General features: G+C 50.2%; 1 protein-coding gene across 1 annotated transcript in view; it reads left to right on the top strand.

Annotated features, from left to right (window-relative positions):
* Positions 1–7,422: 7,422 nt before the first annotated feature.
* Positions 7,423–11,832, top strand: part of LOC107115748 (tripartite motif-containing protein 7-like) — a gene marked incomplete at its 3' end in the record, with an annotated part of 5,525 nt that continues 1,115 nt past the window's right edge. The window contains exons 1-3 of the mRNA XM_015417511.1: positions 7,423–7,847; positions 9,893–10,087; positions 10,818–10,913. Coding sequence (XP_015272997.1) covers positions 7,440–7,847; positions 9,893–10,087; positions 10,818–10,913 — 699 coding nt within the window. The remainder of the gene's footprint in view (positions 7,848–9,892; positions 10,088–10,817; positions 10,914–11,832) is intronic.

Here is an 11,832-nt window from a genome sequence, read left to right on the forward strand (position 1 = left end):
ACAAAGTTCTAATAAAAAGAATAGGTACTTCAGAGTAAGAGTCTTTATTTGAGGTTTGTATCAGTGTCCTTTCCATTGTGGGATAATCCCATATGTTCCTGTACCAAATCTTAAGAATTGGGGGTGAGAGAGATTTCCAGGAGGTGATTGTAGACTTCGCAGTGGCGCATAATATAGAAATCAAATCTTTCTTAATTTGGGGGATTTGAGGATCATCTCACAAGTTTAGCAACAGTGAGTCAAGGCGTAATGGAATAGAGAGACCTATGATAGAAATTTGGTCTCAGATAGATGACCAAAAATTTTGGATGAGATGGCAGGACCACCAACAGTGGAGAAAAAGAATCAGGAGACCCACATCGTTTCCAACACATGGGTGAGTAGGATGAATTTGTATGGTGAATTTGCAGTGGAGTACGGTACCAGTGAACCATTACTTTTAAAAACTAGATCTTAATATTAATGACCTTGGAAAGGTTAACAGAGAAATTCCAGTTGGATACAACAGAAAAACTTACATCATCGGCTTCATCTAATTTAGATACTAGACTAGAGGGTTTGAGAGACCATCCAAAGGGTCCTTAAAGTGTCCATCTCCCCCCCCCAAAAAATTATTTATTTATTTGTTCAACTTCTATACCGCTCCTTCCCCTAGGCTCGGAGCGGTTTACATGTAATTAGTTATACCTATCTAGGGCCACAATTATACAGGGGAAGGTGACAGCCTACCAGCACCCAGGCAGCAGGGCTCTCTCTTTCTTCTCCCGGTTCCTTCATGGTGGGCACTTCACCTCCTGGCACGGCGTTTTTTGGCACAGCTCTTATTCATAGCGACTCCTTCTGGTGAGACCTTTCCCCCCCGGTGCGCGGCTGTGCGACGGCTGCAGCTGCAATCTATGTCCAGTTGGCTCCGTCGCGCTGCGCGCCGCATCACCAAACCTCCGGTCCAATCCTCGTCTGGATTCCGCTGCCGCTCTGCATCGGATGGTCGCCATGCTTCCTGCCGAGTCCCCGGGTCTCTGCCACGCCGCACCGCCACACCGCTGTTTCCACCATCTCTCCTGCTGCACACCGCCCCGAAGGAAGGAGGATGCCCCCTACTCCTAGAGCAGGTACCCATTTATCTACTTGCAGAGCTTTCGAACCGCTGGGTGGGCAGGAGCTGGGACAAGGGCCGGGAGCTCACCCCGGCCGTGGTGGGTCTCGAACAGCCTATGGCTGTTCACTAATGGAGTTACTTGCAGGCTTTTACTGCCTGCGCCACTTATTACATACTAATGGAAGCATGGGGAGTTCCAGGCAACAGCACTTTCTTGCAGGCATTAAAAATAAAAAGGTCTTTGCCTTTCTGGAATGTGACATGAAAGACCTCAGTTCCCTCTGCAAGATGCTCCAGTAGTAGTCTTACATTCAGGAGCAGTTCTGCCTAAGGCTGTGGCCAACACATGTAACAATTCACTGGATGAAAATACTATCGATAATAATGAGATGGCCGTATGGAATCCCCTGAAGCAGTCTCTCTGACAATCTGAGCCACCCTCCATACTCTCAGATTTTGCCAGGGCCATCATGATTTGGCCAGCTAACCTCCTCCAAGAGCCTGACACTGACCCCTTGACCCTTAAGGGATCCATGCTAAAGATTAAAGGGCTGCAAAATTTGCAGCAGACGCATCCCAAGAGGCCATGCAGTTCACTGCCAGAGCACAGGCCACCAATACAGTGGCTAGAATTACCCTATGGCTAAATCATTGGAAGGTGGACCTTCTGTCCCTTTTGGATTCATCAGCATTAAAAAGGAACTAAAGGACTTTAGGCGCTCCCGCACCTTTGGCTATAGGTTCAGATCAGAGACCGCTCCCTCCTAACAAACAGGACAGGAACCAGCAAAACAAAGACCAACCACCTGACTCTATGGTTGGAGGTCAATTCCAGCAGTTCCCTCACTTTTGTGCTCCCCCACTTCCCAAGACAGAACAGAGACACCTTTTCTTCTGTGGTGACCTATTCAACATTTAATGCACATAGGGGCAGTGCTGAAACCAGGGCCCTTAGAACAGCATTTCCATGGGATTCATTCCATTCTATTTGTAGTCCCCAAAAGAGCCAGGGACTGGAGAGCAATTCTAAATCAAAAAGAATTGAAGCCATGGGTATATGAAGAAGTGAGAATAAGGTACTACTGGGCTCTTGCTCTTTTCTACATCTACAGAGAGACTGACACATCTGTCCATCTTGAGCTAAGAGTAAAGAAGCACAAGTTCTGGGACAATACAAGAACAGGCACCACCAAAGAATTATCAGCAATACTACTGGCCACGGCTAGACTAATACAAAGCCACAGCCTCTTCACCAACACAGTTTAAAAAGAGCAATTTGTTGCTTACTTGAAAAACGATCAGCTCCTGTAGCTGTTAAGTAGACACGAAACACTTCCAGTTTTCAGCAAGATTACCTTGTAATAAAAGCGGAGGAGGCAATTGGCCAAATATCCCACTTCCGACACCATGTAATGTCTGTTAATAGAGAGCGGTGCAACTCGTCCTAGCCCGGAGGAGGCCCGCAGTCACTACACACAAGTACAGCACAGTTCAGATCCGTGACTCCTTTTATTCAGTAGTATCCTCAATAATACAAGCCCCGACCTGCAGGGAAGAAGGCTTAAAAACGGAGAGAGGGAGGAGTGCCTCTCTTAATCCTTTTCAGGTGTGTAGAAACAATACAACTCCATCTTAAAGAGACATACAACACAGCGGCGGTAAATAGATAAAAAAGTTAAAATTCAATTCCATCAGATGCAATTTTTTTAAAACTCCCAACATCTTGCATAACAGAAGGGGAGAGGTAGGGCCGTAGATAGATGTTACCTGGCCCTCCGGCGGTATCGCTCCGTACTGGAGCAGTGGTGGTAGCGGCGGTAGCGGCTCCTACTCGAAAGCCTGGGAAGAGCTCCGTCTTACAGGCCCTGCGGAACTGCACGAGGTCCCGCAGGGCCCTGATCTCCTCCGGGAGCTCATTCCACCAGATAGGAGCCTGGCCTCCTTGGGGCCCGGGGTCACCAGCCGGTGTTGTGACCCCGACCGAAGTGCTCTTTGGGGAATATGTGGAGAAATGCGGTCCCTCAGGTATGTCGGACCCTGGCCATGTAGGGCTTTAAAGGTGAGCCCCAGGACTTTGAAGCGAATCCAGTATGCTATAGGCAGCCAGTGCAGCGCTTTCAGTACAGGTCGGGTGTGCTCCCACCTAGGGGCGCCCACCAACAGCCTGGCCGCAGCATTCTGCACCAGCTGCAGCTTCCGGATTTGCGACAGAGGCAGCCCCATGTAGAGAGCATTACAGTCATCTAGCCTTGAGGTGACGCATGGATCACTGTAGCTAGGTCGTTGTGGTTGAGGAAAGGAACCAACTAACGTACCAGCCGAAGATTATAAAAGGCCGATCTGGCAGTGGCTGCCACCTGGGTCTCCATCGTTAAGATGGGGTCCAGGAGCACTCCCAAGCTCCTAGCCTCCGAAGCTGGCACCAGAGGTGCCCCATCGAAGGTCGGAAGCGGGAGCCCTAACCCCGATCCGGTCCGACTCAAGCACAGGACCTCCTGTATACAAAACACTCCAATAGTTATAGGAACAACCAATAAAGTATATTTATTTATTTATTTACCTTACATTTGCTATACCGCCCTAACCCCCTTAGGGGTCTCTGGGCGGTTTACATTTTGTTGTGGTTCTAGGAACCATTCTTTTCCCTAACTTGGGCCACAGTAATGGGATGGGGAAACCTACCAGCACCCTTAGTTCTTGAGCGGCTTGTTGTTTCTCCGGCGCGGCATTGTTCCGGCGATCTTTTTCCTGGCATACTCCTAGCGCCTGTCGGCCAGCGGGACTGCGCAGGCGCCCGGCTTTCACGCTCTGCTTCCTGGTTCGGCTCAATCCTGTCGGCTCCGCCTTCCCAGGCGCCGCGCGTCATCGGGCGCCCCTCAGTCTCTCGCCTCCGTCGCACTGCATGGTGTTCATTTTGCCGCCAGAGATCGCTCTGTTCTTGCTGCAGCCGCCGCATCGCCGCCCTTCTTTCACCGCCAGATGCTCCGTCGCCGCCATTTTCTTGCCGCTGATGACTCTGCCGTCACTCGCCGTGCTCCACGATCTTTCATTAGAGACAGGTGCCCCCTACCCTTCTAAGGGTAGGTACCCATTCGCCTACTCGCATAGGTGTTTTTAACTGCTTTCGGCCCGCTGGGTTGGCGGGAGCTGGGACTAAGGCCGGGAGCTCACTCCGGCCGCGGTGGAGATTCGAACAGCCATTATGGCTGTTCACTATAGATGTTACTTTGCAGGCGTTATACTGCCTGCACCACCGCTCCCTGTACCAGCCGAAGATTATAAAAGGCCGATCTGGCAGTGTATGTATGTTAATCTGCATCATTTTATTACAAGAGAGCTATTATCCTATGGTAATGCGCAAACTGTCTTTTAAGTTACTATGTAATGTGCAAAATGCTTCACAAGATATTATGTAATGTATGCAATAACCTAATAAAGCTTTTTTTTAAAATCACTGAACTGCATTCTACAAACAGCAGGACAACCAGATGACACCCTTAGGCCTTCAAGGTGTTTACCTGCATATTCCACCTTCCAGACAGTTCTTCCCTTTTTTGATTTTTCAGGGCCAGCATTTCCAATACAAGGTCTTACCCTTTGGGCTGATCTCAACTCCCAAAAGTGTTTTCCAAGGACCTGGTAGTTCTGTTAGCCTACCTATGACATCAAGGAATCCACCTTTATCCTTACCTGGATGATATCCTCTACAGAGCCTAGGAGGCAGAGGAAGTGAGCACCAAGTGTTAAAGTAATAATAATAATCTCATACCCGCCAGGGAACACGGTCCACTTAAGGGCCAAGATTCAGACGAGGACGGCCAAAGTGTTTCTACCTGCAAAGAAGCAGGAAAAACTGTTGGAAGGGGTGAAAGAAACCCGGCAGGGGTCAGTGAACCTCATGCACCAGTTGACATTACTAGGACTGAGGATGTCTTCCATAGATTTGATTCCTTGGGCCTGCTTCCATGCCAGGCCTTTACAATGGACTCTTCTCCTTTATCAAAAGGACACACACACACACACAAAAAAGGGAGCACAAATAAGTCAAGATGCTGCCCCCCCACACACAAAAAAGTCACTAAACTAGTGGACTTCACGATCAAATCTGACAAGGGGAGTCAGTTTTCTCCAGCCTCCTTACCTGATGGCCGCCAGCAGTAGGGGCTGGGGAACACACTGCAAGGATCAGATTGTCCAAGGATACCTTGTGGCTGATAGCCACTCATGGACCTCTGCTCCATATGTTTATTCAATCCCCCCTTGAAGCTGTCTATGCTTGTAGATGCCACCACTTCCTGCAGCAGTGAATTACTGGCAGCCCTCTCAGTATCCCCCCCCCCCCCCCCCGCCAGCCTTTCACTGACAGGCCACCATTAGCTGAGGAACTTGTGCCATAGAATCCTGTTTCTCCCCACCTGGGGTGTGGCCTTTCCATTCTTTTCAGTGGCCATCCCTTTGGCCCCCTCCCATACTGAGGTGGAGCTGCATGGTCAATCCAAGAGGTTTCACTGCCCAAGGAAGCCACTGTCCAGCCCCCCAAATGTGGGCCTCTGAAGAAGTGGGGCTTCCAGCATTGTGGATCTGTCATTGTGAATATGAAGGAAGGAGCAGAAGGCAAGAGGAGTGTCCATCTTGTTCCCAGAAACTGAGCACTACACAACTAGCAAGGCTGGCTGGGTCAGGGCTAACTTTATGCCAAGTTTCGGAGCTGGGGCCCAAAACCTCTTCTCAGCACCAGGCTGCAGGCAGACGTCCTTAAACAGAGCCTCTGAGTATTTCCCCATGATCTAAACTAAGAGCAAGATGGTGACCGTGTAGATGTTTAGGCTAAAAGGTTTCGTTGAGGGCAAACAGCACTGCAGGAGATAAGGGTTGTGAGGTCCTGAGAATTTAGAAAGGGGAGTTAAGGGGTTTCCAGGTGAAACCACAAAGAACCTACAGGTGCCCTGCATGCTGAATCCTTATGGATCCAGAATGTGAAGGGATGTCTCTATTAATATTAAAGTTATCATCATGATTATTACTTGTATTTTAAAATATAGAAGAATTAAGATCCAGGGAGAGCAAAACTCCAAATCAAACCCAAGTTAACTCACACCAGACTGAATATCAGCCTGTTGTGCCAGTATCAGAAGCGTCCTTCCTTTATAACGTGAAGACTGTTCTCTGGAGAGCCAGCTAGCAGGAGAGGCTGTCTGTGAAAGGGTGGACATTGTGGTTGGGAGTTAAATCTGAAAGGTGTCTTAAAAACCGATCAGGGTTCATCATATTCATGCAGGTCCAGCTTCACCGCCTTACGGATTTGGATCCACTTTTGGAGGTTTGTCATCAAAGCCCCCCCCCCCCCAATGTGCATTGAAAGAAAGGAGGGGGGGGGCTTAGGGGCGCCACTAAAGTAAAGGTTAAAGGTTTCCACTGGCACATTGCAAATGGCTGCCCGCTTAGATTGTATACACACAACTAAAACCCTAGTAATCTCCCGCCTTTCCAGTAGAAAACTAGCCCTTCAGGGAGGAAGGTTATATTCTCCGCCCTTTCTCTACTGTGCTGCTTTTCTGCCTGCGTGGACTTTCCTTTAACGCGGGGGGGGGGGCCTTCAGAAATGTGACTCCCCTTCTCGGTGTCTGCAGTGGCTCAGGCTATTCTGCCCTCCCTTGCGGATCCGGAATCGGCATCCAGATCTGGGTTTGCAGGGAACAAGGACGCGTGTCGCTGTCGTGGGAAAGCGTGAAGGGGTAAGGCAGAGCCGCGGGATCGCATCCGAAGGATTCGACCTTCTTTACTTGCTTTGAGCCCGCTCACTAGCGGAAATTGGAGCGTTTCTGCCCTCCCCCTCCCCCCCTTCCGCAGGTAAGAGGGGTGTGGGGGGGAGATGAGACACCGGATGTTGTATGGGGAAGAAGCAGATGAATGGGGTCAGTCCCCTCGGGAAACGTGTTCTGCTGCGCCCCGCCCATTCCTTCCAATTTCCCCGGAGCGCTTTTCTTGTCTTTGGGGAAGCCTTCCCAGGATGCTTTTTTTTTGGGGGGGGGGGAGCTGTTGGAAAGCTCTGACGGCAGCCCCTGAAGCCCAGCAGGGGAGCCTCTCCTAAGTCCCAGGAGGCCAATCCCCTGGAGTACCGCGGTAAGGGTCTCCCCCTCCGCGGCGCCTGCAAAGGCCGGCCAAAGGGATGCAAAAGAGCCGTTTCCGTCCCAAGGTCGGCTTCCTCTTCCTCTTTTCAAGGGGTTTTGTTCTTCTGGCGGCTCTTTCCTTCCCGGGCCGTTGATTGGGCGCCGGCAGAGAGTGTCATTTTGGCAAGCAGGGAAACGCCCCCTCCGCTGCCTTAGAAAGCGAGGCGGCCATGGCGGCGGAGGACCCCGTGCAGGAGCTGTGCCAGGAAGCCTCTTGCTCCATCTGCCTGGAGTTCTTCAGCGACCCGGTGACCCTCACCGAGTGCGGCCACAACTTCTGCCAAGCCTGCCTGACCCGGAGGTGGGAGGAGTCCGGGACCGAGCCTTCCTGCCCCCAGTGCAGGGGAAGAGCCCCGAAGAGGAAATTCTGGCCGAACCGGCAGCTGGCCAACTTTGTGGAGATCATTAAGAAGCTCCGTCCTTCGGAAGAGAAGGGGGGACTCTGCGAGAAGCACCAGGAGCCCCTGAAGTTCTTCTGCAAGGAGGACGAAGTCCCCGTCTGCACGGTCTGCGGGGTATCCAAGGAGCACAGGGATCACGAGGTGGTTCCTCTCGAGGAGGCTCTCCAAGACAACAAGGTGAGAAATCTCTGGAGGGAGGCTTTCTGGCGCCCTGCTCAAAACTTCACTTTGGGGCAAAGATCTCTCAAGCTTAGGGTTGTAACTTTTAATATCATGTGACATTGAATACAATATATAATATATTATTTCCTCTCTCCACCGCTCCCCCCCCCCATGGGCCAGAAAGTGGCTTGCAAAGCAGCAGCTAGTAATAAAGGGATCAAAAGTAGGTGTTTGAGGAGGAGGGTTTCATCGTGATTGTGGGGGATGGCTTCTCTTCCTCAACCCATCCCACCAGGAGATCGCCCTTTGCTGGCAGCCCACTCCGTAACAGTGCCCCCCCCTGGCCTTTCACTAACAGGCCGAGAATCATGTGCCATAGAATCCCATTTCTCCCCACTTAGGGTGAGACCTTTCCATTATTTTCAGTAGCCATCCCCTTGGCCCTCCTATACTGAGATGGAGCTACGTGGCCAGTCCAAGAGGTTTCACTACCCAAGGAGGCCTCTGCCCAGCCCCCCAAATGTGGGTCTGTAATGAAGAGGGGCTTCTAGTACTGTGGATCTATCATTGGGAATAGGAAGGGAGGAGCAGAAGGCGAGAGGAGTATGCGTGTTGTTCCCAATAACCAAACACTACACAACTGGCGCTGCTGGCTGGGTCAGGGCTAACTTTGTGCCAAGTCTCAGAGTCAGGGCCCTAAACGTGTTCTCAGGCCCAGGCTGAACGCAGAAGTCCTTAAAACAGAGAAATTAGAGAGGGGAGTTAAGGGGTTTCAGGTGAAACCACAAGGAACCCACAGGTGACCAGTGTACTACTACTAACTACTATTACTGTTCTTATTATTATTAAATGTGGAAGAATTAAGATCCAAGGAGGGCAGATCAATTCAAACTCAACTCACATCAGAATGATTATCAGCTTGTTGTGCCAGTATCTGTGTACTGTGGATTCAGGATGTGAAGGAATGTCTCATTTTACTACTAACTACTATTACTGTTCTTATGATTATTAAATGTGGAAGAATTAAGATCCAAGGAGGGCAGATCAATTCAAACTCAACTCACATCAGAATGATTATCAGCTTGTTGTGCCAGTATCAGAATTGTCATGTGTTGGTGATGTTCATGGTGTTGTCTGGAGGGCCGCCTAGGAGGAGATGTTTTTTGTGAGAGGGTGGACATTCTGGTTTGGAGTTTAATCTGAAAGGTATCTTAAAAACCTATTGGGGTCCATCGTGTTCATGCAGGTCCAGCTTCACTGCCTTACAGATTTGGATCCACTTTTGGAGGTTTGTCATCATAGCCCCCCAGGAATGTGCACTGAAAAAAAAAAGGAATAGAGGTGGTGTTTGGGGGCTCCACTGGCACACTGCAAAGGCAGCTTAAAGCAGGTGCAGGGAGGATGTGGTTGACCTGGGACTGCGAGTTGTGATTCGTTCACTGACTTTCAAAAGAGTGGGAGGCTTAATCACAACTTGTGTAACCCCAGTTTCCCCCACCAACCCCAGCGGAGGGAAGACATTATGGGACTTGAGTTTGTTGATGAAGGGGGGGGGGTCCTAAGAGGGAGGATGGCTAGTAGGCACCCTAAGCAGTTTTGAGTAAGCCTCCGATTCTTTTTGAAAGTCAATGAACGAAAGCCTATCCTGTGGGAAGGGCAGGATATAAATCGAGGAAAGAAAGAAAACAATTTAAAAACAGTTCCCAGACACTCCAGTCACTGGCAACCATTTACAGGTAGAACTTAAAATACAAGTAGGGTTTAATCCAAAGTGGACGGGAGGGGCATCAGAGCAGGACACACGCATAAAATGTAGGCCTCACAACTGAAAGTGGGAACCAAAGAGGCAATGAGCGTCTTTTCCTGTCTCTCTGAGGCCTTCTCCGAGTCTCTCCCTCTCTGTCTGCTGTGGCTTGGGGTGGCTGTCTGTGGTGCTGGCTGGTGCTCCTCTTGGGGCTCTTGGTACAGCCGCAGCTCTCTTGAGGCTTCCCTGGTCTCTGCCCCAGAACCCACATGGCTTCCCTCTCCCTCCTTTCCCTCACAACTCTCTTTTTCTTCAGTACCCCTCCTACAGCTCTCTCACACATCAGGTAGTGGTGACAGCCGGAAAAGAGGGAGTTTGCCAGAAGCACCAGGAGTCGCTGAAGCTCTTCTGCAAGGACGATGAAGTCCTCATCTGTGTGGTCTGTGACCGATCCAAGGAGCACAAAGATCATGAAACCCTTCCTCTCGAGGAGGCCTCCGAAGAGTACAAGGTAGGAAGTCAACAGTGTGGAGGATGGTGAGGAAGAGCCCTGGATCCTCCCCTTCGTCTTCTTGGTCTCTCTGCTGCCTCCTTCCCGGCTAGGTGGCTCCCTTGGGCATTGCCTCCTTGCCCCCCTGCTGAGGCTAAAGTGGGGTGATGGGGAGATGGACTCCCTTCCTCTCTGGCTGTGTGAACATCTGACCAACCTATGGCAGGGCTGAGCTAGGAGGGGGCAGCTGCCTGACTCCCAGTTTTAACACACACCCACACATGCACACACTGCTTTCCCAATTTCAGTTACTGTGGGTTTGGTGCCTGTCTCTGTGTGTGTCGTCCAGTGAGCTTTTAACTGTTTTCTAAAGAATTGTCACTACAGGGTATATTTCTGCTGTGTTAACACGGCATAGTGATATACTATGTATAATATTTTGTTAATGTAAATGTAAATGTAAAAAAACCTGTCCTGTGGCCGGGGTAGAACGGTGGGCAAAGCGTGGAGTCAGTCTCCCCAGAGGAAGCAGTGTGGCCACTGGGAATATTTCTGCATTGAAGTGGGGCACCCTTCCCATGAGAAAGGTCGCTGTGTTTAGCTTTGGAGAAATGTTGTTGAAGTTCCTGTTACGGACATGGGGCAGTTATATCTAGTCTGGCCCTTAATGACAGTTTTGTTTCTTGTATGTTTTATAGTAAACTTCTTAAATGGGGGGAAAAAATCTGTTTTGGTTCCCCCCCCCCCCCAGGATCACTTCTGCAGCTGTGTGGAGAGTCTGAAGAAAAAGAGAGAAAGAATTGTGGCATATAGAGAAGATGTGGAGAAGGAAAGCCAAGACCTGCTCGTAAGTGTCACCCTGGCTGGGGAGTGAAGAGATTCTGGAACTAGTATTGGGGGAGGGAAGGAAGTCCAAATAGCAGAAAAACCAACCCACGTGACCGCCTCGCCCCTTCCAATTTGGACATTCCTTCACAGAAGGTCAGCATTCAGCAGATCAACCCCCAAAGGTACACTGAACATTGCAGTTCCAAGCAGAGTTATACCTGGGCTGGGGTTGCCACAGAACTCTGCTCTCTTAGTGCCCCTGGGGCTCCCTGCAAACACCTAGGGCCACCTGGTGGGCAGTCTACCCCTGCTTGTTCATCCTAGTTCTAGAACCTTTTATTATCGTTTTTGATCTCTGTTGTTTTATTTTGAGGCAGAATCAGTTGACATCCGAAGACGCTCTCTGCTGTGGGGTGAATCTGTGTCCAGGCCCCATTTGTGTGCGTGCACCAGCACTGCAAGCCAGGAAGAGTCTCTGAAAAGAGATCAGGGGTGTCCCACCTACAAAGAAAGGCTTCCTGGAAATGCTGATAAGACAACCCACCGATCCTGAATTGAGCTAGGGGGTGTTCAGCATTTCCTGGTTCTAAGGGGAAGAAAGAGTAGCTGGGATACAGAGGCATGCTGGGTTTTTTCTCTCTGAAGTTGTTGTTGTTTTTTCCCCTTGCCCAAAATGCAGCCAGGGAAGCTGCAGTTTAGTGAGGGGAAGGGGCTTCTTCGCTCTTTTCTCCCCAGTGGTATTTCTATTCAGACGTCGTGTCTCATCCCTTAGGGTGAGGGTCACAATATGGAGGGTGTTTTAGTGGGGAAACAAGTGGACTGAAGAAGTCCCTTCCCCTCTCTGGGTCCTTCTGCTGCAGATTTAATCCTTTGTGGCTGAAAGAGTCCCTCCAGAAATGCAAAAGAGCTCCTTGTGTTCTTTGGCCCTGAGGAGGGAT

Source organism: Gekko japonicus, unplaced genomic scaffold (assembly GCF_001447785.1).
Source record: "Gekko japonicus isolate JY-2015 unplaced genomic scaffold, Gekko_japonicus_V1.1 scaffold4089, whole genome shotgun sequence".
Lineage (NCBI taxonomy): Eukaryota > Metazoa > Chordata > Lepidosauria > Squamata > Gekkonidae > Gekko > Gekko japonicus.